This window comes from Panthera leo, chromosome B3, assembly GCF_018350215.1.
Source record: "Panthera leo isolate Ple1 chromosome B3, P.leo_Ple1_pat1.1, whole genome shotgun sequence".
Taxonomy (NCBI): Eukaryota; Metazoa; Chordata; class Mammalia; order Carnivora; family Felidae; genus Panthera; species Panthera leo.
This window is the reverse complement of record NC_056684.1, coordinates 34,794,271-34,820,119: the sequence shown is the minus strand read 5'-3', so window position 1 is coordinate 34,820,119 and position 25,849 is coordinate 34,794,271. Positions and strand designations below refer to the sequence as shown.

Below are 25,849 nucleotides of genomic sequence, written 5' to 3'. Positions count from 1 at the left end.
GATGTTTTATTATTTATTGAGTTGACAGGAAATATACATTTGGTCCCATAAGACACCATGCTACCGGCTTAACGAGTTGCCATTACACGACAGAGCCCCTGGGGGTCCTCGGGAAGCTCTTGCATGGCCAGCCGAGGTCGGCTCAGTCACCGCAGGCAGGAGCTCTGTCCTGAGGAAGAGACCCACCGCCCGACCCGCCCTGGAGGAGCCTCTGTCCCACAGCTCTGCAGAGCCGCAACATTCATACACGTTGGGCACCATCAAAATAAAGGTCATGCTGGTTGTTCTGAACTAGAAGGTGCTCTTAAAACCATGGCGTACCAGACAACCTATGTACATTACAAATATATAAATTAAGAGGTCTACACGTATACAAAACCTGTCAAAGGGGACCTAATCGCATTCTGTATCATGCCAGGTATTTGGATGGAGCGGGTATTAAAAATAGAAGGTATTTATACACAGGCCCTGCCCCTCTCGTGTCCTCCGTGGAACCCTCTGGTGTTGTCAGGGCCTCTGGGCAACCTCAGCACCCCCACAGGTAACCCATCGGCAGCCTGCATCCTCCGAGACAGCAGGGGACTCGCCCCGGGGCTCTTCTCCCGTGTCCCCATCTCGGCCTGGCGGCGCCTCCGAACCCAGGGGCTGCTGGAGGGAGTGATGCTGCTGTCGGAGGAATAATCCGTGCACTTGCGAAAGATCTCAGGGCTGGCGCTACAGTTCAGCCTCCCTTCCTCGGCCAGAGGGGATTTTCTGGAAACGCCTTTGCGTTGAGCCAAGGGGCTGCTCCAGGGACTGGAGCACGGGGAGGCGTTGGGGCTCAGAAAGAGATTCTGGTGGCCAGCAGGGCTGAGCTTGGTGGTGACCACGTGCCGCCGGCCGGCCATGGGGGACGTGGGGTTGCTCTCGGGGTCGGAGGAGCTGTTGGCGGAAGACTCGTCACCCATGTACTGAAGCTCCTCGACTCTCTTGTTTAGGGACTTGTTCAGGTGGATGCTCGCGGCGGGCTCCTCGTCCTGGTTCTTGTCTTTGGGAGGTTTCTTTTTGGGTGGCTTCATCCCAATCAGGACGGCTTTCATGTTCTCCCTGCCCTGAGATTCCGTGACCATGAACTCATGCGCTCTGATGGCCGCCTCCACCTCCTCGAACTCCACGATGGCGCACTCCTGGGTCCCCACCTGGCTGTACCGGCTGCTGACCCTCCGGATGTCAGGGGGCAGCTCCCTCCCGGGCTTGAGGATCCGCACTGACGAGATGACTCCGAAGGTCCCGAAGAGCTTGAGCAGGTGTTCCATCACCTTCTCCTGCACCCTTCCATTCTTCTGGGGCGTGGCCAGGGCCCAGAGCTTGGGGGACAGGTAGAGATCGTAGACCAGGAGCATCTTGCTTGGCAGGTTCTCGTTGGGGAAGAGCGGGACGGGGGTGGTCCTCCTCACCTTCCGGTGGTCCTCATTCAACTCGAGGCTCATCGAGTACTTCAAGGCGTGTGCCGTGGTTCTCCAGTCCCGGGTCAGGTGTTTCACCTGAAGAAGACAAAGCAACATCGGAAATGGTACCTATCGTCTTTGCCCCTCTTGTGTCCTCTATAATCTCCCTCCCCTACCTCCCTCCCCCCCCCCCCCCGTAACACTGGTCGCTAGAATCACACCCGCTGTGTGCAGGCATTCAAAAATCTAGTGAGCTCTCCACAATGTCAAGCTAGGCAGCACAGTTTGGAGCAGTGCCGTCCAGCACAACTTTCTGTGGTGATGGAGACAGTCTAGTCCACGCGAGTTTCGAGGTTAAGCCTGTAGGGCCTGGAACAAGGCTGTTAGATACACAAATCCAAAGCCCACCTCCGGCCGGCGGTAAGACCTGACGTTTTCCCACCTCTCGGTGCCTCAACTCCCCCATCTGTAAAATGGACACGTTTACAGTGCCCGCCTCACAGCGTTGTCGCGAGGAGTGAATGAATAAATCGATATATACATACCTACATCCAGACACACATTATGCATACATATGCACAACTTAGAACAGTGTCTAGCTCGTAGCAAGTACGCAATAAATATCGTGTGCTATCATCATTTCAAACATCACGTGCTATCGTTTTGACAGGGCTCGGAGATTTTTAACATTCAAACGCTTTTCTGAAGTTGTGTTTCTCCGTTTATGCGTTGGATACCCAGAAAGTTCCAAAAGAGCTTTCATATTTCACTGGAATATCTCCTGAAAATGATGTGGACTGTTTCAACTTGGAGTAAAACCCAACTAGGGCCTCAAAGAGAATGATGAAATAGTCCCTCCCTCCCTCCTCCCTGAGTGGAAATTGTGCGTATCAACGCACAGTATATGAAGGCTATATTTATGCTGTAAAACAGTAATTTTCAAGAGGCCCACTTCCGCTGGAGGGAATGCCAGGGAGAATGAGTCATCGCATCCCGCAGGAACTGTGGAGGTGGGTGGGGTGGGTAACCTGAGCCAGGAATGGCGAGATCACCCTGCGTCCGTCTTAGGAGGCCAGGCCAACGCAGCCACTCTGCAGAGGAACCCTGAGACCAAACAGGAACTTCCCAGAACTCAACGTGGGAGGCTCCCTAACAGGGCAGTGTCGGGGGGGAACCTCGCAGAGCTCTCAGTACAGCCAGGCTCCTGCAGACAGGGCGCTGTCCGCTCGAGCCTGTGGCCTCTGGGTGACACGGCCCAGATGTGGGCTTAGGGGTGTGGGAGCCACAAGTCACCTACACAACAGAACCCACGGGCTGATGTCCACGGCACACACCAAGGACAGAAGGTGGGCAGAGGTCCAGTCAAAGGGTCGGACTTCAGGCGAACGGGGCCGATCAGGGCTCCAGAAGGGGTGAGGGTGATGATGGAAGGTCACTGCCAGGTGGTGAGGAAGCTAGTCAGTAGCTCGCTGAGGATGGGATGGCGGGGAGCCTTCTCCAAAGCCAGTGGGGGAGAGGAAGAGGAGCTCCTGCCTAGACCTGGACCCTGAGCCAGGCGTGCTCGAGGGAAGGCCAGTACTGCCCTGCTCCGAGGGCTAGAGAAGCTCACAGAAGACCACACACGATCGAGAGAGAAGCGGGCTCTAGAAAGCACCCGATATCCCTCTGGAGCCAGGAGCACAGTCCACTGGGAAATCTCCGTGATAGTCCGAACATCCTAGGCCTGTCTGTGAGCCGTTAGAAGGCGTGTCCGGCACCACTTAAGAGGAGGAGTCAGGGAGGTGATATCCTTGTGCGATCACTAGAACCTGCTAACCTTTTCGGAAACTGCAATTCCCCTGTTTGTCATATGCATTTCCTATGATGATTAGCAGGAAAACCTTTAGAATGAAAACAGCCTTGGGGGCGCCCGGGTGGCTCAGCTGGTTAGGCGTCCGACTTTGGCTTAGGTCATGATCCCCTGGTTTGTGAGTTCGAGCCCCGCATCGGGCTCTGGGCTGACCACTCAGAGCCTGGAGCCTGCCTGGGGTTCTGTGTCTCCCTCTCTCTCTCTGCCCCTCCCCCCGCTCGCACTCTGTCTCGCTCTCTCAAAAATAAATAAACGTTAAAAAAAGTTAGAACAAAAAGGGTCTTTGTTCTCATTTTGAAGGTGTTGGGGAGTCTATGTCTACTGGGCAGCCACTTTTCAACAAAGAAAAGCCCTCGTAAATAGATCTATAGTGGCAGCTTCAAAAGGAAAGAAAATCGGGCTGCCTCTTCAGGTCCCTGGGGAGGAGTGAAGGAATGTCTACTGGCTGCTTCATTTTGGGATCCCCCACAAACACTTCTTTGTTCTCTGGATGTGTGTGGTATTGTGATTTATCATTCCGAAAGGACTCGGAGATGTTAACGTTCAAACACTTCTCTGAAATTGTGTTTCTGCCCTGATGCGTTTGATACGTACAAGCTTCCAAAAGATCTTTCACATGCCAATGCCGTAGCTCCCGAAACTGACGTGGACTGTTTCAGCTTGGAATGAAACCTAACTTGGGCCTCCCAGAGAATGATGAAATAGTACCTCCCTAAAATACATATACATTGCTCTTTGTCCCCGTTCTTGGCACGGGGTTGCTGGCACCCGGTACATTCCCAGGTCATAAGAACACTAGGAGTACCTTTTGTTCCGATGAGGCAACTCTGGATGGGCTCCTGGATGGCTCCTAGTTGACGGCCGGTCACCAGAAAGACCAAACCGTGGTTAGAAGCTTGGGATTTTCAGAGAAGGGAGAGGGTCAGGAAATTGAGATAATGGTCGATCAAGCACACATGAGGAAGCCTCCCTGAAAACCCCAATACCTTGGGGTTCAGGGCACTTCCCGGATGGAGGGTGATGCACCCCAATTCCTCTGGGACAGAAGCTCCTGCATTCGGGGTCTCGTTCCGGGTATCTCTTCATCTGGCTGTTTGTCTGTATCTGTTATCATATCCTGTATTACACTGGTAAATGTAAGTAAGTGTTTCCCTGAGCTCTGTGAGCTATTCTAGCAAATGATCAAATCCAAAGGGGAGGAGGTCATGGGAACCTCTGATGTGCAGCCACATTGGACAGAAGCTGTGGGTAACCTAGGTGACTAGCTGTGGGCCTTACCCTGGATGGCCTGGTGCTGTCTCCAGGTAGACGGAGAACTGCTGGGTGGGGATGCCCTCCCCCTACAGGCACATCTGGCGTCAGCGTGTGCTCACGGTGTGAGACAAGGGAGACGCGCAGGAGGAAGGGGAGACTTTTCCATTGCAACAGGAAGTGCCCCTTCCCTCCTTCTCCTATACCCTGGAAACTTCTAGTCACCCTCCAAGATCCTTTCTTTCTTTCTTTCTTTCTTTCTTTCTTTCATGTTGCTTTATTTTTGAGAGAGACAGGGACAGAGTGCGGGCGGGGGCGGGGCACAGAGAGAGAGGGAGACACAGAATCCGAAGCAGGCTCCAGGCTCTGAGCTGTCAGCACAGAGCCCGTCGCGGGGCTCGAACTCACGATCGTGACCGGAGCCCAAGTCGGACGCTCAACCGACGGAGCCACCCAGGCGCCCCCTCCAAGATCCTATTTCAACGTCACCACTTCTGGGAAGGCTTCTCAATTATCCAGGCAGGGTTACTCGCTACTTTGTTCTTTCACTGCCTTTGGTCATATTGCAATCCTTCACTGATCTCTCGCCTTTCCTGGACTTTGCAAGGGCAGAGAACCCATTCATGTCATGTATCCTGTGCCTAAGGCAGCACTCAGGGTGCGGCATGAATAGGTTTGATGAATGAATGAAGGCCAGAGAGCAAGAGGAGAGGGCCGACTCTACCAGCAGGTGAGGCAGAGAACAGCTCCACGGAGAGAAGCTCTCCTCCGGGAATGTCTGACCAAGGGCACAGGCGGCTTGGCTGGGACCCAGCTGTTACACATCCCGTTATGCAACGGGCCATGTGGTGCTTTTCCATTCTGGTAAATACGCTTCCCCCACGGAAGACACACGGTGCTGGCTCCAGCTAGTCCGTCCACACTTTGAGAAGTAGGGAATTCACGCACAGTCCAGTTGCTGGGTCTGTGCACCGGAGGGACGTGCGGTCTGTGGCCCGGATGGCGGCAAGCATCAGATACCCCATGTCCCCATTGTATAGATGAGAATGTTGGTCTTACAAACACTGCTGGAGTCTTGAAGGTTCCTCTCCCTGAGTTCTGGGCGCTGCTTCTTCTTCCTATTCATTCGACTGGGCAGGTGAAAAGCTTGGGTTTCACGTAATTCTAGGCCCAATAGTTGTCTCTCAAGGCCACGGAGTCCCTGTGTCCTGGCACAGCACCCTCCTGGTCACCCACTTGCCTGGCAAGAGTGCTTGAACTTTACTAAGAGCAAGCACTATCATTTCACAACTGCCACCGGCTGACGTTTGTCCCAACACCCAGGCCCCTTTTAATACTTGGGAAGATACTCGCTGTCGTTGGTTTGTTTTTTTTTTTTAATGTTTATTTCTTTTTGAGAGAGAGAGAGAGCATAAGCCGGGGAGGGGCAGATTGAGAGGGAGACACAGAATCCGAAGCAGGCTCCAGGCTCTGAGCTGTCGGCACAGAGCCTGATGGGGGGCTTGAACCCATGAACCATGAAATCATAACCTGAGCGGAAGACAGACGCTTTAACTGACTGAGCCACCCAGGCTCCCCCGCGATGTTGCTAATAACGATCCTAAATCTCTATTCTTGATCATGTTTCTCTATGTCAGGGGGCAAAAAATCGCTAGTCGTCAGGTATCATGTGGGCAAACAATATTGAGAACTGAAACCCCCAAACACCCCTGAAATCCTGGAGGCAGCGTGTGAGGACGAAGGCTTACCTTTTTGAAAGATGTGAGTAGCTTGACGCTCACATACCCCAGCTTGTTCCTCCTCACGTGCTTTAGCAGGAAGGCGTCCTTCTCCAGGTTTGCATCAGAAAAGTAGAATTCGATCTGATCCACCAGCTTCCTGATCAACTCCTGGTCTGGGGGCTTCCACTCCTGCTTCCCGTCTTCATGCTCGTTCTCGCCCCCACTTGTTGTGGTGCCACTGAGACCAGAAGGAGACACGGGGCGGGGGGGGAAGGTTACAGGCTGAACTGCTGTCCCCCCCCCACCCCCAAATTTCTTGCGTTGAAGTCCCAAAGCCCTGTATGTCAGGATGTGATCTTACTCGGAAATGGGGCCCTGTAGATGTAATCAGTTCAAGACGAGGTCACACCAGAGCAGGGTGGCCCCAATCCACTACGACCAGCGTCTCATCAAAAGGGGAAATCTGGGCACGCGCACACAAGGAGAATGCCGCGTGAGGATGAGGGTGGAAATGGGGGTGATGAGCAGAAGCCCAGGACCGTCAAGGGCGGCCAGCAAACCACCAGAAGCCAGGGCACTGGCCCAGAACAGACCCTCGAGGGGAGGGCATCTTGCTGACACCCCGGATTCCCTACTTCCGGCCTCCAGAATGTGAGGCAATACATTCCGTGGTTCTAAGCCACCCAGTTTGTGGTGCAGCTCTAGGAAACTTCACTGGCTCCCACTCGAACTGCGCTCCTCAGAGGGGGTATCACCTGGTGATCACAAGGGGCTAAACTGTGCCCAACGAGCTAAGAAATCAAGCTTTTGTTTTTAAGGTGGACCGAGGGTCACTAAAATAACACCACCGTCTACGAACGTTTCTGTGCTGCTGTGCCATTGACGGGATGCTCTTCACATTCCCTCCTTATTCTTCCCTCCCCACTCCTCCCCCCCAATCCTGATTTCTGGAAGGTAATTTAGCAGGCTCACTAAGAGTCCCAATCCTAGAGGTAGACCATGGGGGTTCGAATCCCGACGCCACCATTTATTAACTGAGTCAACTCAGGCAAGGAACCCCGCTCCCTGCCACACCTCAGTTCTGTTATCTGGCCACTGGGAATCACCATAGTCACTCTCCTGATAGGACTGTTACGAACAGTAAATCAACGAATACATGGAAATGGTCACGTGAATGCCTGGCACACCCTGAGAACCGAGTAGGTGACAGGTACATTCATTTGCACCTCACATCTAGGACCGAAGCTCCAGTTTTCTGTCCCCAAAGCCAGCACACATATCCTTTCCATGTGTCGTTGGGACCCTGCCATGGAATCGGGAAATGATCCCATTCACCAGGGCCTTTCTAAATGAAACCCATACCCACCAGTAGTTCCAGCTGGACAGACTTCCTCCCCCTCTCCCTGAGAGTCTTAGGATATGAGAGCAAGCCAAAGAAATCCTGAGCAAAGCTTCTTTAGGCAGGCAAACCTTCCACCAAGGGATTACAAACACTTCAAAACCATAAACATATAGGGACTTTGTGACGATCTGCCTCGCAGGTGACGCCATTAATTCGAAGCTCTAGAAGGTGGCTTCTTTTTTGTATGTTTAATTACCACATTAAATTATGTACTATCCACTATCATACATATCTTATTCAACAAAAAGGATTGGTTAAAAATGACTTCCAGAGGGGCGCCTGGGTGGCTCCGTCGGTTAAGCGTCCGACTTCGGCTCGGGTCATGATCTCACGGTTTGTGAGTTCAAGCCCCGTGTCGGGCTCTGTGCTGACAGCTCGGAGCCTGGAGACTGCTTCAGATTCTGTCCCTCTCTCTCTCTCTCTCTCTCTCTCTCTCTGTCTGTCAAAAATAAATAAATGTTAAAAAAAATTTTTTTTTAATTACTTCCAGAAAAAAAAAATTACCACTTTCCTATGTGGCAGCTTGATTTCCAGTAACATGACCATCAGGCCCAGAGTCTCCATTAACATGTTCTGTGTAGGGAGAGCATCTCCTGGGAGGGATGCAGACACCGAGCCACCAACAGCATTCAGTGTGCTTCGACTCTGTTGGGAGCACCTGCTTGAGTCCCCAGCAGGCTCAGGAAGTTCACAGCGGCATGTTCACAGTAGACAAAAGGCAGAACCAAAAATGTCCACTGATGGACGACTGAATCAGCAAAATGTGGCACATCCATGCATCGGAGGGAATGTAATTCAGCTTTGAAAAGGAAATTCTGATACATACTGCCACGTGGATGGACCCTGAAGACACGATGCTAAGTGACATGAGTCTGTCCTCAAAAGACAAATACCACGTGATGCCAGTGACATGAAGGATCTAGAGTTGTCAAATTCACAGAGACAGAAAGGGGACCGGCGGTTACCGAGGACTGGGGAGGGGGGGATGGGGAGCTAATAGTTAATGGGTATGGAGTTTCAGGTGGAAAAGACAGAAAGTTCTAGAGATGGAAAGTGGTGATGGGTGCACGACGGCGTGAATGTCCTCGATGCCACTGAATTGTACACTTAATGATGGTTAAGATGATAAGTTTTGGGGGGAGGGTTTGGTTTTCTTTTATAAGTTTATTTATTTTTGAGAGGGCAGGTAGGGGGCAGAGAGGGAGGGAATCCCAAGCAGGCTCCTCACTGTCAGTGCAGAGCCCAACATGGGGCTTGAACTCAGCAACCGTGAGATCATGACCTAAGCCAAAATCAAGGGTCGGACACTTAACCGACTGAGCCACCCAGGCACCCCTAAAAGTATGTTTTGTAAAAAGCCTTTTAAAAATGGGATGGCAAACTAAAGGAATATTTTAAGGCAGCTTATAAAAGCAGATAAAACAGGTCAAAGGCAACTTAAACATCAGACAAGCTGAATATTTTAGAAGTTTCTAGAAGACAGCTGTGGTAGATAATAGATTCAACCAACATCTGATAGCAAACTCTCGCTTACCTTTCTTTATTATGGAGGCTACAAAAAGACAAAAACAAAACTAAACATGTACTTTCTCAGCATCTGTTACAGGTAATAGCCATCTGAGCCACCTGTCATGATATGGCCAATAACACACAAGTGAAAATCTTTTGGCCCCACCTCTTCCCTTTTTAACTGATTTGAGTGTGGATGTGATGGTTGGGGTGGTGGCAGCTATTTCACTACCAAAAGAAAAAGGCCAAAATGGGGCATCTGGGTGGCTCAGTCAGTTAAGCATCAGATTCTTGGTTTTGGCTCAAGTCATGATTTCATGGTTCAAAGGTTCAAGCTGCACATCGGGCTCTGCGCTGACAGGGGGGAGCCTCCTCAGGGTTCTCTCTCTAACCCTCCCTCTCTTTATGCCCCTCCCCAACTCAAGTGTGTGCACACACAGGCACACACGCACTCTCTCTCAAAATAAGTAAATAAATTTAAAAAAAGGAAAAGGCCACAAGAATTAGCTTGGCCTGACTTCTTGACATTATTGGCTCTGATATTATTGAGTTGCTGAACCAATTCCTCTAACTACCTACCTGCAGATTTCTGACTACACGGGAAAGATAATGTCCATTTGCATAATTCACCTGTTAGCTGGGTTTTTTATTACTTACAGCCAAATAGTAGGATAGTAATACTGTTTTGACAAAGTGGTCCTTAAAACATGCTAACTGAAAAGTGTCGGTGGCACAATCAATGGAATGAAAAAGGAGAGGCAACACGGACAGAACGGATTTTCACTCTATTAGAGAAAGTTCACACCCTAAGAAGCAGTTCAACTAGATAAGTTGAATACACCAGATACAATAACTACAAACGCATGGGAAAGTCTGAGCCCCAATGACAAGGATGAGAATACAGAGGAGTTGGGATGAGGTGTATGCTAATGACCAGTGAAGAGCTTTGAGTGGACTCAGATATTAGCAAAATGGTCTAACTTACTACAAATCGCAAGTATATCAGAGGTGACCAGACCATCAAAGGGACCCACACACTAGTAAGTCCTACCCCGCAACTAGAGTAGTTGAGTCTATTACAAAAAGTAATCTCATGGGGCACCTGGGTGGCTCAGTTGGTTAAGCAGTGGACTTAGGCTCAGGTCATGATCTCGCAGTCTGTGAGTTCAAACCCTGCGTGGGGCTCTGTGCTCTCCAGAGCCTGGAGCCAGCTTCGAATTCTGTGTCTCCCTCTCTCTCTGCCCCTCCCCTGCTCACACTCTGTCTCTGTCTCTCAAAAATAAATAAATGTTGAAAGAAAAAACAGGATCCATCAGGGCACAGGGAAGTCACAAATCCAATGGAGGGGCGCCTGGGTGGCTCAGTTGGTTAAGCATCCGACTTTGGCTCAGGGTCGTGATCTCACAGTTCGTGGGTTTGGGCCCCGCATGGGGCTCTGTGCTGACAGCTCAGAGCCCGGAGCCTGCTTCGGGTCTCCGTCTCTCTGTCCATTCCCCACTCACGCTTTGTTTCTCTGTCTCTCAAAAATAAATACATATTTTTTTAAAAGTTATCTCATAAACAAATAAAACATAATGGAAGGATGGGGATGTAATTTCTCAATTTCTCCAGTGCCCATTCTAGAGCTTCCCGTCCTTTCCAACGTCTGTCATGGGAAGCCTTTACTCCCTGCAGAGGATTCTATGACAAACTTGGTTGAGAAGATGACGTTCATCGAAGCAGACTTGCCCAGACCTCCCTTGGACATGCCCTCCCTCCCCACAAGCTTGTTCTATATGTCTGGGCATCTGCCAAAGCATCTACCGCATCCAGGGCCCTTTTCTCCACCTTGGTCCTCTTATGCCTGCGGCAGGATGGGACGCTGTTGACCTCTTTCCTCTCGGTACCTCTCGCCCTGGGCTTCTGTGATTTGTCCTTTTCTGATTCTTCTCCCCATCTAATTGCCCTTTCAGTCTCCTCATTCTGCTCCCATTTCTCCAAGGATCTATCCTTGACCCTTTATCCCCTGGCAACCAATAGGTTTCAGCTGCCGGATAGCACATCCAATTCAAACCTGCCTCTACCTACCCCTCCATCCTTCTCTCATGCCTGAGACCCCATCCTCAATTCCTAGCTGCCTGCCTGATGCTTCCACGTGGACAGCCCGTTAAAACTTCAAATCTATTACGTCCAGAATTGAACTATCACCTTCTGCAAAGCTTGACCTTGGGTCGGATTGAAGCCTAGACCTGGCAAGGGGCATTCTATCTGGGAAGCTCCTCTTTTCATACAGTCTGATGGTAAATAATCCACACTGTGTGTTTGGGGGAGGGGGGACGGGATTCTGCATCGGTTATTTGCAGCCAGTAAGCAGACAGGCAGGTAGCCAGAGATTCCAGAACAGGTGGGCAGTCCTCGGAAGGTGATATAAACCATTCTGCGAGGTCCTTGCACCCTAAGGACCCCTCACTACATGGGTGCTGTCATCGGCAACTGTATATCTCCAAAGGGGGATCCTGAGAGGCAAGGCCTTTTTGCACATCTGGGAGCACGCTGCCTTCTTTCCTGCTTCGTGCAACAGCCTTTGAATGAAAAAAGACCAGTATCCTTTACGAACATTAAAGAAGTTTATATCTCTTAAATATGAATGTTGGTAACTTTCTGTCAATTACAACCGTCCTGCAAAAACCGTGTATCTTTCCTCCCAAACTGCCCCACTGACTACTTTCCCTATTCACTCTTCTCTGCATTTAGGCTCAAAACCCAAGATGCATCTTTTAGCCCTCTCTTTTTGCCCCCACATCGAACCAATTATCAAGTGTTGATTTTATTCTGCAGTGTCTCCCATCTGTTCCCTTTTCCATTCCAACTGTCCTCATTACTTCTCCCTTGGACACTATTAATAGCTCATCAAAAATGAATCTTAAACATTAAAGTGAAATAAAAAACACAAAGCAAAAGATGAAACAACATAGTGCATAACTTACAAAGAAAGCAACGATCCCCCCCCTGCCGCCACCCTCTCCAACTTCACTTCTCCTCCCTAAAGGCAACCTCTAGTCAACCATTTAGTTCTTAGGAGAGTTGCCTTATGGTTCTATAAAATATGCTCATTCTACTCCTCACATGCCAATTTTCAACATTGGGGTCACTCGTCTCCCAAAGCCTCTTTTTCCAATTTTTAAAATTTTATATTATTTTGGGGTTTTTTAATAGCCTTCTAATTGGTTTTAAAATAATACATTTAAAATTCTGTTCCTTATTCCATCAACATTAAATGATACTTCTCACTTCCTCACTACATACGATAGGTGTGTTCTTTCCCTCTCCTTCCATTTCCAACCTTTCAAATTCTCCCAGATGTACCTTTATGTTATTTTGTCATGGTCCATATTTACATTCTACTCCGTAACTAATATTCCATGTTTTGTCTATAGATACTAAAAGTAGAAAGTTAATCAGTTGTGTTTACCTTTATGATGGTACAAACACTGATCTGTGCAGGGTGGAGACATTTGCCAAGATTGCATTTCTTTCTTAAAGTCCTGTTAGTTGACCACCTGGATTGATCCTCTATAACTCTTTTTTTTTTAATTTTTTTTTTAACATGTATTCATTTTTTTTTTTTTAATTTTTTTTTCAACGTTTTTTATTTATTTTTGGGACAGAGAGAGACAGAGCATGAACGGGGGAGGGGCAGAGAGAGAGGGAGACACAGAATCGGAAACAGGCTCCAGGCTCCGAGCCATCAGCCCAGAGCCCGACGCGGGGCTGGAACTCACGGACCGCGAGATCGTGACCTGGCTGAAGTCGGACGCTTAACCGACTGCGCCACCCAGGCACCCCAAACATGTATTCATTTTTGAGAGTGAGAGAGACAGAGTGTGATTTGGGAGGGGCAGAGAGAGTGGGAGACACAGAATCCAAAGCAGGCTCCAGGCTCTGAGCTGCCAGCACACAGCTCGATGCAGTGCTCAAACTCACAGACTGTGAGATCATGACCTGAGCTGAAATGGGATGCTTGACTGAGCCCACCAGGCGCCCCAATCCTCTATGACTCTTACCCTCTTTTTCATATTGACCTCGTTGTCTTTGTCTTTGATTTACATTGCAAGAGATTTTCTGACATTACCTTCTAATCATTCTTGATGAATTGTTTAATTTCAAGAATTATGTATTCTCCAAGAACTCTTTTATGTTTTCAAACTGCTCCTTTTTAAAAGCATCCTGTTCTTGTTTTGTGGATGCAGTCTCTTAAATTCCCTCTTGGGGTACTCTCCAGAGTCTACATTTTTAAAAGTCTCTTTGTTTTAAATTTTTTTCAATGTTTATTATTTATTATTGAGAGAGAGAGAGAGAGACAGAGCACAAGCAGGGGAGGGTTAGAGAGAGGGAGACACAGAATCCGAAGCAGGCTCTAGGCTCTGAGCTGTCAGCACAGAGCCCGATGCGGGGCTGGAACTCACAAACTGCCAGATCATGACCTGAGCCGAAGTCGGACGCTCAACCGACTGAGCCACCCAGGCGCCCCAAAAGTCTCTTTGTTTCCAACAGCATCACCTCTATATCTTCTGGGATCAGTTTTTCATTTAATTTCGTGTAATTGGTTTTCTTCATGTGATTGGTAAACAATTCACCGTTTCTTTATTCAAAATCAGTTTAAATAAACTTATTATAGGATAATTTCAGATTTATAGAAAAATGGTGAAAAGAGTACAGAGAGTCCCCATGTATCCCACATCAGGCTTCTTCTATTATTAATATCTTGTGTTAGTACAAGGCATTTAACCAACTAATACGAATACAGTGTTATTAGCTAACGTCCATACCTTATTCAGATTTCCTTAGTTTCTACCTAATGGCCTGTTTCTCTTTCAGGATCCCATCCAGGATACTAGATTCTGAGTAGTTGTTGTGTCTCCCAGGCCTCTCCTGGCTGACACAGTTTCTCGGGCTTTCCTTATTTTTGATAACCTTGACTGTGCTGAGAAGTACTGGTCAGATATATTGTAGAAAGCTCTGCACTTGGGATTTATCGGATATATTTTTTTAGGATTAGACGGTGGGTATGGCTTTCAGGGAAGAGAAGCACCGAGGTAAACTTCCATTCTCATCACAGGATATCAAGGGGACTATCAACATACCTGATCACTGTGGACGGTGACCCTGGCTGCGGTAGTGTTATTTTGTGTCTCCACTGTGAAGTTACTGGTCCCCCCTCTCTTTCCATACTGTGCACTTTGGAAGGGAATCACTGTATACAGTCCACACTTAAGAGGTGGGGAGTTCTGCTCCGTGGCTATTCAGTTCGTAGAGTGAAGGGAGGTCTGGGTTGCTTTTTCTTGGCGGGTCCATATCGGTTCCCTCCACAGCTGTATACTCTGATTTTCTTCCTAGCTGGTTCTATATCCATGGATGGCACATGCCAACTGGAAGGCTTCCCTTTAGGGTGGATAGGCAGGGAGTGATTAAATAGGGGCTTTATATGGAGAAGGAGTTACTCTGCAGGTACAAGCTCTACCTAGAAACCCCAGATCATGAGCTGATTCGTTCAGCTGCTTTAGAAAATAACCTTGTTTCTTCCTTTCCTCCTTGCAAGTAAACAGTGATGTTGGTTGCTCCTTTTTATGGTCAGGCAGAGAGATAAGGCAATTGTTCTAAAGGAAGAATAAATTACCTCTTGGATATCAACATCCTTTTCAATCCCTGCATCCTTCACATATTTCCTAACCAGAACCTTTCTAGGGTTCTGTCTTCCCACCTCCTGCCATCTCCCTCTGCGTCCACTCTGGCTGTATTTTGGGTTAAGCCTCTTCCACTCTGTGCCTTATTACATGTTCTGAAGAACCGCTATGTCCCTGCTCTACTCTAATACTAATACTAATGTTTTCTATTCTGTTAAATAAAATCCAAAGTCCTTAGCCCTTTATTCAGATTCATTTAGAATCTGGCTGTAAGCAGCTTCCAAAGGAATCTTTGTCTATTTCCCTTCAGATCCTTTGCTCTAAAATAAAAGCATGTAAAAGATTCACAGATCCCTGTAAGTGTCACCAGGTTTCTGGACTCTGTCCCTTTGGGCATACTGTTCCAACTCCTTAAACACCTTGCCTATCTCTCAGGTCCAAATCCCTGCCATACATCAAGCCCCATCTCAAAGCAACTCTCTCAGGAAGCAAATCATTTCAACTTCTCCTAACCCTTGCCTGTACTTGTATTGAAGCTACCGTGTGCATATCTTATTAGTGCCCTTGAACCGTATCAGTGTCCTTCATTCTGGCACGAACCAACATAGTAGGAATTTACAAAGTATTGCCGGTGTAAAGTGAATAGTTTCTGTAAGGGCAAATCTGCAGGATTCTTTGAGATAGGAAGTATGGTTACCGGTGAATAAGCCATTAGTGGTCTTTCAAGAGGACTTTGAAAAAAAGTTTTATGTTTACAGTCTTGTTTCCTTTTAAATAAACCATTGTAAATTAGGAGTACTGACGTGTTCTTTTTTTGTAACGATAAACATGCTAGAAATTAAAATAAAGGGTAGAAATGAGGAGGTACACTTCAAAACAGATGATGGGGCTCCACAGATCAGTGTTGAAATATTAATCATATTTACAGATGATCTAGGGAAATAAGTACAACATAAATCTCCAGGGCTGCCTTTCTCATAAAATCTCAAGATAATCTGGAGATATTAATTAAGTGGTTATTCGAATGACACCTTATGAATAAAAATATCCAAAATAAAATGGTGGAATAGTGAGCTCCTCACTATGGCTTTCTGTACAGCAAAGATTTCTTGGATTCATCACCTATCTTTGCAGATGGTCTAGCCGAGTATGGTGCTTTGGCCACCAATACCAAGAAAATGGTGGACAACAAGAAGGAAGATATTGAACAAAAAGGAGCAAGCATCATTTATGAAAAACAGTAGGATCCGGGACAATCTGTCTATAGTTCCTTTTGACTTGCCTTTAGGAAAAGATAACGAGGCTGAAAAGGTTCAAAAGGTAAACAAAATTGATCGTGCAATATGAAAACACAAGGACAGATTCCAAAAAGAAAGGTTTTTCATAGAGACAAGTTGGAAACATACACGGGGATGTGTCCAAGTTTGGAAAAGGCAGTATGGGAACAATTATATTTTGGATGCCACTAGCAGAGTCCCCATGCTATGTCTGGGTGGCCAATGGGTTCTTAGTTATTAGAGACATCATGACCTTCTTCTCTAACCCTGTCTTCTGCCATGCTCTTCTGGAATCTTCCTAGCGCCTGCAAAAGGAGAGCAACCAGTGGACGTCTCTGCAGGTCTAAATGGTTTGCGGTGTGAAGCAGAAATGTTTACACTGTATTTACTTCCACATCTGGTACACAGTTGGCATTAATAAATGGAGCCTTTCATTATCATCATCCAGAGCAGAGAAAAGATGGCTCGTGCAAGGTCCCAGAAACATCCCGAAGAGAAAGGAGCCTAGATGTTTCTGTCTGTTAAATGAAGGTGTGCTTCAGTGATTTTATTCTTCATGCTAATATTTAGTATTATAATTGTAAACCATTTTTACACATTGGAAGACAAAGCAAACAAATAAATATGTTAATGTTATTCGGAATCAAGATTGTCAGTGTAAAAAAAATAAAAGTAAATCAAAAACCCTATTATGTTAAATATGAATTGGAATTATCAACATTAAGTTATTTTTTAAAATGCATTTCCCAGCTCTATGGAAAGGGTCTAAAACCAGTGTTGCCCCAGTAGAAATTAGCACTCTTAATTCCAGGTCTTGGTTTCTAAATACCCTTCTGCTAGTATTTGAAAAATACTAGCCACAAGGATTCCTGTGGAAATGGCTGGGTCCCATGACCAGAATAGGAAAAGTACCAAGTAAGCCCAGAATATCTAGCAAGAGAAAGCAAGAAAGTGCTCAAAAACGAAAGGGCATGTTCCAAAAGGCTATCCTGAAGCCAACCTGAAGGGGTCTCCCTACTTAATCAAGGACATTTTGAACATCAAAAAGAATGAATGTAACTAATTTTCAAAAAGCAAATAAAAATCGATGAATCGAGAAGAGCCCCAAAGGAGGGCTCTAATTTACAATATTTGACGTGACTATTACAGCCACTCCTCTCTTCGAAAGCTGGTCATTAGGCATTTATGTTGCCTCAGTAGGAGGGACACTTGTTCAATCCCAGATGATGAGCAAGGCTCTCTGATACAGAAAAATGCCAGTTAATAAGTGAACAAAGGCTAATAAAATTATAAAATCACCAATTGGTAATTCCTGAGGAGTTGACTCTCAGGCAAGGATCAGTAGATGGTAAAACCATTAGGTGAAGGGCACTGGTGAAAGAATATTCACAGGAACCCTCATATCACTTGTTCCTTGCAGAAGAAGAGACACAGCTTCACAATGGAGAGATCAAGTGGTCTCTGAGTCAAGTGGTCAAATTAGAGCATCACTTTGGTCACAGCCACCTGAGGTGAATGCAACCAAAAGTCCGTGGCATTGCCTATGAGGTGCTCTTGCCAAAACGTTTAATCCAAATTGAGCCAAGCCCTTAGCCTAGCTTCCAGTTTACAGGAAACACAGGGTACAAAGGAGCAAGTTAGGGGCGCCCGGTGGCTCAGTCGGTTGAGCGTCCAACTTCGGCTCAGGTCATGATCTCGCAGTTTGTGAGTTCGAGCCCCGCATCGGGCTCTGTGCTGACAGCTCGGAGCCTGGAGCCTGCTTCGGATTCTGTGTCTGCCTCTCTCTCTGCCCCTCCCCCACTCATGCTCTCTCTCTGTCTCAAAAATAAATAAATATTTTTAAAAAACAAAAACAAAAAAAAACAAAGGAGCAAGTTAAAGTAGATGATGACACCGTAATCAGACCAATTCAAACTGGGAAACATTCAATGAGACATCTGGCCTCTTATTTCAAAATAGCAATGCATTACAAAAAAAAATGTGAATGTTCTAGATGAGAAGATTCTAAAGGGACATAATAGGCAAATGCCACCCCCTGGATCGGATTCTGGTTGGAGGGCAAAAAAGAGTATCTATAAAATGCAATGTGGGACGACTCAGAGGACACCCAAATAAGGAACTTGGTTATTGGATCATTTTAGGGATTACACTAAAGAATCCCTGTTAATTCTCTTCCTTGCAATAATAGCATTATGGATACTATGTCATTATTAAGAGCTCCAAAATAAAGTGCTTAGGGTATAGTAAGTCTTGTGTATAACTTATTTTCAAATGGTTCTGAGAAATCCATACATATGTCCATCAAACAAATATGGCAAAATATTAATAACTGTTAAATCTCGATGGTGGATATCTGAATGCTCACCATACTACCCTTTCACATTGTATGTTTGAAATCTTTATTTCCCAAAGGTGATAATAAAAAGAAAGACACTGTTTAGCGAGCAAGACGTGGGAAGAAGGCTAAAGAACATTTTTCTCATTTCTGCTATTGCTTGTACCCCAGGGAAGAACCTAGTATTGGGCTAAGTACTGGCGGTGTAGAGAGGACTAAGGCAAGGTCACTGCCTTTAAGGATCTCCGTTTGGTGGAAGAAAAACACACAAATATTTCAACCCGATGGTGTGATGCAATCATAGAGACGTGCATTCATTCAACAAATATTCAGAAGCACTTGCTACATGCTGGGTGCTGAGGATACAATGAGAACAAGGCAAGCTTGGTCCCTGAATTCAGGATGTCCACATTCTTGTGAAGGAGACAGAATTATACAGTTACAACTGAGGCAAGTGCTAGGTACAAAACGTGCAGAGTGCTACGGCAACAGCAACACGGAGGGCAGGAAACAAACAGCTTTGGGGGGGGCGCGGTTAGGGGCAGTGGGGATGAAGCAGTGAGGTTTTAAGGCGGACTAGAGATCAATCAATCAACCAATCAACCAATCAATCGATCAGAGCCCCAGAGAAGGGAGTGCAAAAGTATGTGGACAGGAAACTGCACCCTGTGTTCAGGGACCCAGATGGGTTCCTGCTGCAGGAGCATGAATTGCTAACACAGGCAGGGAAAGAAACAATGGGCCAAGGGTGGTGGTAAACCTGGGTGCTAAATCTCTAGGAACAGCTTTAGGAACCTGGGCTTTCTCCTGCAGACTCTAGAAGCCAAGAAGTATCCGCACAGAGTGGGGGGAGCAGGGGAGGGAATGCTGTGCCAGGCTAGCCCAAACAGGGGGCAGCACGGATACTGTTCCCGGCTACATTCTCCTGCTCTGGACGTCTGCCTGCTGGGCTCAGTCGGCTCCACCGCCCTAAAGAGCCCCCCAGGGGTTTTCTAGTGTCAACTCTCTGCCAGTGGGCAGCAAGAAACGCTTCAAACTGAATGCTCCATGAGACTCCAAGTCCCTGGAGCTGGGAGCGAAGGGAGGCTCTGGAGGGAGAGTGGTGGGGGTGGAGGTGGGGGTGGGGGTGGGCGTAGGAAGCCCACCCAATGAGGATCACGTTCTCCTAGATTTCCACAGAGGGATCTTTCCTAGATCTCTCAAAACTTAGTCCCCTAGTATAGGGGACAGCTCTTTGCCAGAGTCACAGGCAAATCAAATCAGAAGGGATCAGCCACTCTGAGCGACTTTATGTAACTTCTGAAATTGTTTGACTAGGTGACTGCCTTCCCTTCAAGACTGAGATGTCAGTGACTGTGGAGTCATCATTTTTATACTCTCAATACTCAGCACGGAGCTGAGTGAATGAGTGAATGAATCAAGCTTTACAGTATACAGAGTTCTGCTATGTCGACTGTGGCTACTGTGTCATCTGCTGTGGCTCAGCTTTCCTGCTCTCAACTGCTGGGCTGGCCTTTCCTCCTCCAATACCTCTGTCTCCACGGAACCGCCCCGAATCTCTGGGTGCCTAAATCCAGACCCCTTCCACTGCAGAGGGGTCAAGCCAGTGACGGGGAATGGCTCTGGACCCAGTATCCTCACGCCCTTCAGTTGAGTCCTCTGCCAGTGAAGTAAAGCTATGCCTGCCAGGGAATCATCCTGCAGAACCCTGACAGCTAAGAGGCATGGGCACAGGAACCCAGAAGAAAGAGGGCTTTTACGAAGTGCCTGTTGGCATTTCCCAGAATTTGCAAGTTCCACCACTGCGCTACTCCGGTATCCACGGATACTCCATACTGTATGTCCTTTCAATATCGGGAGGGATATTGAATATCGGGGGGAACCCACAGACCTGAAAGGCGTGGGCGTTAGTGGACCTAGGTCCAAGGTCTCCGGCTGTTGACAAGAACTCAGGGCCCACTGGCACCGTTAGACAGGTGGCCTACAACAGCCATAACAGCTCCAGACTACCCATCACTCAGGAACCCAACAGCAAGGCAGCAAGATGATGATGCAAGCTCGGGAGTCAGGTGGGGGAGGCTGCCTGAAAATGGGAATCCCCGGCCCTCGAGAAGGGGAGCAGCAAGCCTTGAGCTGATTCCAAATCCGAGCAGGAGAGCTCTCTACACCACGGAATCACTCCTCGGATCCCCCAGCAGCAAGTGTCAGCTGGGCCTGGCCTGCCCCCACCCATTCGGACTGATAAACAGGGCGATAATGGCAGTGAGGGCCCTCCTCTCCAGGGGAGGTGGGCCACTCTCGGAGGGTTAGGGGGGAGACGGGACCGAACCAGGTTTTTTGGAGGGTCCCGGGTGAGCGCACGCAACGAGAGCCTCCTCCGGGGGAGGAGGAGATGGCGAGGGTGGCCCGGGAAGGACTTCCTCCCGGGTCCCAGGGCATGCCGACGTCCAGGCCCCTGAGAGCCCCGCCGCCAGCGCCAGGAGCCCCGGCCGGGGCGGGTGACAGCTGCGGAGCCGGGCACCCACAGCCGCCGAAAGCAGGTTCCGCCCGGGTGGGACGCCCCGCGCCGGCGGCCCCGCCGCGGCCGACTCGAGCCGCTCGGCCCGCGGAGTTGTCCCCGCGCCCCCCGCTCGGCCGGGCCGCGCCCCCGCGCCTACCTGTGCCCGCGGCTCGGCTCCTCCTCGCTGGCGCTGCCCCAGCCGGGGCTCAGGTACCGAGCCGGGTCCCCCGCGCCGCGCGCCTCGGTCCCCTCCTCCTCGTCCTCCGGCTCCTCCACGTCCTCGGCCTCCTGGATGGCGACGCGGATCTGCACCGCGGGCTCGGGCCCGGGCAGCGCCTCCTCGCCCGCCTGGGCCATGGCTCGCGGACCGGCCGGGAATGCGGCGCTGCCGGTCCCCGCGCCGCGAGGCCGAGCCAGCCGGGCGGCGGCGACTGCGGCGAGGGGGCGGGGGCGCTGCGAGCGCGCCCGGGAGGGGACGGGGGTCGCGGCGCCCCGCCCCGCGGCGCCGCCGCCGCCGCCGCTCCGGCCGCCAAGCCGCGCGCCAGAGCGGGCGGGGCCGCGACTGGGGAGGGCGACTTCCTCCGCTGTCCCCGCGCAGCGCACGTCCCGGAAAGATGCGCTGGACCCCGGCTCCTCCAGTGAGCGCCCGCCGCTCCCTCCTCCCACGCGTCGGGGCCCCGGAGAGGGGAGACGGGAGGGCGCAGCGCCTCTGACTTGTCAGCGTGGGGATGACTTCTGGGGGTGGCAGGCACGGACAGCACCTTAAGGGGCTTCTGTGCCTCCCGGTGTTTCCCCACCGACCGACATCTCCACCATTAGTCCCCTTGCTACAACCACCCTGGACTGTGCGCCCTGTGAGGTCACACACTTGGTTCCTGCCGTGACCTATACCACTGGTTCTCAAAGTGTGGTCCCCAGACCTGCAGCCCCAACCTCACCCGGGACCTTGTCAGAAACGCACCTGCTAGGGCCCAATCAGGTCTCCCGAATCAGGATCTACGATTCTGAACTTCGTGTTCTAACAAGCCTTCCAAGTACCGCCAAAGTTCACTGAAGTTTGAAAGCCACTGCCCTGTAGTGCTTCTTAGAATATACCCTGCATATAATAAGCACTCAAATACTGTTGAACAAATAAAGGAAGCTATTGAAATGCCAGTATGTTCGAAAAGCCTGTTCACATTCAGCTGTGAATGAGTTCCATAGCAACCCTGCAAATGTGACCCAGAAACTAGGGACAGAAGCATCGACATAAATAAACTCTGAATGTGTTTTCATGAAGCTCTTAATTTACCTTCTTAAACATAATTTATTATATTAATTTGCCAAACTAGGGCTCCGAAAGAACAGACCCCTGGACCAATACGTTTTGATAAGGGGAAGCAGATCAGAGAGGCTCAAGAAATGGGATCTCTTGGAAGGCACTCTCCTTGTAAAGGAACACCATGCACCGGGCCCTTGGTGTCTGGGCTGGGGCCAGGAGAGACCCCGGGGGGGGGGGGGGGGGGGGGGGGCGCGGCAAGGACAGCCCGTCTCCGTAAGGTTTGACTAGAATCTGCGTCCCTTTCTTTGTCAGATCTCTCTTTTGATTGAAGGGGCCATAGAGTGAGTTAAGGGAAGGAAGAGAGAGGCCCTTGGTGTCCGTACCAGGATGGCTCAGAGCCTATGTCTGAGCTATGGGGAGGGAAGAGACAAGAAGTGGAGAGGATCTGTTCTAAGCTAGCGGCGCCTCCTGTCAAGACTGTAAAGCTTATAGAACCTCTGTATACCTGGTCCACTCTCATCAGGATCAGGAGAAGATTGGCAGCCCTCTCCATACCTCCTGTTTTGATAACCTTAGTTCCTGATTTTCACAAAGCAATACACATTATTTCATTTAAACCCTCCTGTGTGGTGAAGACAGCAAGGATTATTATCCTTACCCACAATAATGGCTCATATTTGTACCAGGTTCTGCAGTGTATGATGAACTCATTCATACCTATCTCAGAGCTCCCGATTGTCTGAGCCTAAGAGTCCCCTGGGGAATGTTCTGAAAACACGGACTCCTAGGCTCCTATACTTTTAACAACTGGCAGTTGGTGGGTGAATCTGGTCTGCAGAAGTGTTTTATTTGGTTGGGGTTGAGAAAAAAATAAATGGCATCGATACGCCCTTAGGTTCAAATATATCTGCCTGTGCTGTCTCTGATATTATTTATTTCTGACTCCTCAGAAAAGAATTCTGAATCCAGAAGGGATGTCAGACATCATCCAGCCTTGAACTTTTAGGGAATGGGTACCCCCAAGTGTACAAACCTTCTCTCCACTGAGAGAAGAACCATATACCACACACACACACACACACACACACACACACACACCCCTTGGAATATATCACGAATTGAATGCAAAACTTGCATAGGACTTTTAAAGCAACTTCACATAATTTTCTCATATGTAGTAGCTGGCTTAGCATGATGCCTGGGGGAGGGAAAGACAGACACCCCCATCCGCATTAGGGACAGTGCTTCACGGGAGGAGTCCAACTCAGTCACTATTCAGATGAGGATAGTGAGTTCTAATGAAGCTCATGGGTATTTATTATATGCTTAAGCAAATGATTCAATGAGTAAATTTATTAATGAGAGAAGGACCTCTTCCACTCTATTACGGCGCCCGTTCTGTCCAGCAGAAAGCCCTGCATCTAGAAATGTTTGTTGATTTGATTTGACTTGTCCTAACCACACACCCATCATTTGTGCCACTGGTGAAGGAATTTTTTAAGGTGCCCTTCTCATTTCTAGCTCCTTCCTTTCACAGAGCTGTGGCCAGGAGATGAGGCCAGCCCCACCCAGGCCTGTGTTGAATATCACTGCGGGGAGTTTGCATCAGCATCGAGATGATTAACAAAGTCTCCTTCAGCAAAATCATGACCTCAGCCTGGAGTTGGTATCCTTCCCTTTCCCTGGAATCCTGAGGGCTCATTTTTATAATAAACTTAAAGTGGGAAACAGTTTTTCCCCCCACAGCTTCTGAAGATGAAACAAAAGGAAATATATTAATGAGTCATCAGGATGGACTGAGATTAGGTTGAATCAAAAATACAACCTTAGGAGATCTTTCCAGTATACGAAAGATTGTTGTTTGAGAATCAATTGGAAATATTTTTTTAGCGCCCCTGGCACTAGAATTGCAAACCAAGGACTTAGAATAAGATATTAATTTGGAGAAATTAGGAGTGGGCTAAGTATTGATGGTAAAAGCTGGTAGTATGAGGGTGGGGGTTCAGCAGAGGGTCTGGTTTTAACTGTAGGGGAAGGAGGGTGGTTTATTTAGTCATTTACTCATTTGTTTAAGCGTGTAACAAACACCAGGCCCTATGCTCGCCTTAATTTTGTAAAATGACTAAGACGTGATCCGTGGATACCAGGAGAGGAGGGAGCCTGGAAAAGACGTCCTTCAATAATAGAATATGTCTACGGCAATAAATGCCACAGCAGAAATCTGTACAAAGAGGCACAACCGGTGAAAACGTTACCGAGGATGTCTTGAAGCTTAGAGTAAAGCAGTGCCCACATAAGCAATAGAGTGTGGTGGAAAAAGCACTCACTCTGGCAGCAAATAGACCTGGATTCCGACACCAGCCCTGCCACATCTTAGCTACACAACCTCTCTGCTCTTCAGTGTTCATACCTGTAAAATGGTCCGAATGATCCTTACCTCATTGAGTCGGGTCTGTAGATCAAAGCAGATTGTGGAAGACGTCTAGCACAGCACCTGGTCCAGATTGGACCTCAGTATCTACTCGTATACACTGTGATGTGGTTCTAGGTACCTCCAGACCAGGAAAATCTTAGCCTGAATGGGGAACACAGCATTCAAGTTGTTGACATTTATCTATCTCCGTTGTCAGTTAAGTAATCGGTATTTTTCTGGCCAATACACCAAACTCTTATAAGCTGAGGTAGCCTTTCAGAGCCAACTTAATTCTGAATACCCTGACAAAACAGAGGACCTCTCTGGGCAGGAAAGTAGCATCTTCTACAGTCCATGTCTAGCTTCAATCAGAACTAAGATACCCATCCACAGGCATGAGGTGTTCGATGAGACTTGTCCATCAACATACATGGACCCTTGCTTAATAAACTCGATCCCCAGTTGTAGATGGATACAGAGCCACCCAATTACATTTCCCAGCATGCTTTGTGCATCGTTATAACCATGCAACCACATTCTGGCCAATAAGATATTTTGTCCCACTTCTGGGTTGTGTTTCTAAAAATGCAGATGTGCCTCTCTGGCCTTTTCCATCTACCTCTTAGCTGGAGCAGCCATGGAAGATCTGGGCATAAAGAGACTAGCTAACAAGTAACTAGCACATGTTAAAGATAACAGAACCAACAACCAGACCTTGGACTTGTTCGGTGGACCATAATCTGGACCATCATTTGGAAAAAAGAAAAAGAAAAGAAAAGAAACACATACCCTGTTTAATCCTGTATTCTGAGATATTTTTGTTACAGTAGCTTAGTCTATATCCTCACTAATACCCGAGGATTTATTAAGATTGAATGAGATAACATATGAAATTACCTAGTTCAGGATGCAGGACATAGCAGCCACTCAATAAATTAGTGCTGAGTTTGAATTTGAAAAATTTGACAACTCAGTAATTTTTATTGCATGACAAAAGTGTACAGATGATGTGGTGAGAATGATGTAGAATTCAAAAAGGAATAGAATATGGTCCCCCTTTCTAGGAGCTCATATTCTATTTTTTGTTTTTTGAGGAAGAGAGAGAGAGAATCCCAAGCAGGCTCCGTGTTGTCAGTGCAGAGCCCGACTGGGGGCTCGATCTCATGACCCTGGGATCATGATGTGAGCCGAAACCAAGAGCTAGATGCTCAACTGACAGCACCAACCAGGTGCCTCTAGGA

At 48.3% G+C, this 25,849-nt stretch overlaps 2 protein-coding genes across 5 annotated transcripts in view; both read right to left on the bottom strand.

Annotated features, from left to right (window-relative positions):
• Window positions 1–24,720, bottom strand: LARP6 (La ribonucleoprotein 6, translational regulator). Of its 4 annotated transcripts, none has more exons than XM_042941529.1 (3): window positions 24,633–24,720; window positions 6,276–6,486; window positions 1–1,523 (listed from the first exon to the last, which is right to left on the bottom strand). In XM_042941529.1, the coding sequence occupies exons 1-3, from the start codon at window positions 24,635–24,637 to the stop codon at window positions 456–458; spliced, it is 1,284 nt and encodes a 427-aa protein (XP_042797463.1). In that variant the 5' UTR covers window positions 24,638–24,720; the 3' UTR covers window positions 1–455. The 4 variants fall into 4 exon arrangements, with proteins under 4 accessions (XP_042797463.1, XP_042797464.1, XP_042797461.1 ...); XM_042941530.1 differs by lacking the exon at window positions 24,633–24,720 and adding an exon at window positions 24,300–24,362; XM_042941527.1 differs by lacking the exon at window positions 24,633–24,720 and adding an exon at window positions 21,092–21,320.
• Window positions 24,694–25,849, bottom strand: part of THAP10 (THAP domain containing 10) — a 29,977-nt gene continuing 28,821 nt past the window's right edge. The window contains exon 4 of the mRNA XM_042941532.1: window positions 24,694–24,770. The gene's annotated coding sequence lies outside the window, so the exon portion shown is untranslated. The remainder of the gene's footprint in view (window positions 24,771–25,849) is intronic.

Excerpts from the sequence above, each read along its gene's own strand:
- LARP6 (XM_042941527.1), bottom strand. The coding sequence starts at position 21,291 with ATGGCCCAGGCGGGCGAGGAGGCGCTGCCCGGGCCCGAGCCCGCGGTG. Across the intron at positions 6,487-21,091 it reads GAGCCGAGCCGCGGGCACAG|TGGCACCACAACAAGTGGGG; the intron begins GTAGGCGCGGGG and ends TTCTGGTCTCAG. Across the intron at positions 1,524-6,275 it reads TACTCACATCTTTCAAAAAG|GTGAAACACCTGACCCGGGA; the intron begins GTAAGCCTTCGT and ends TGTCTTCTTCAG.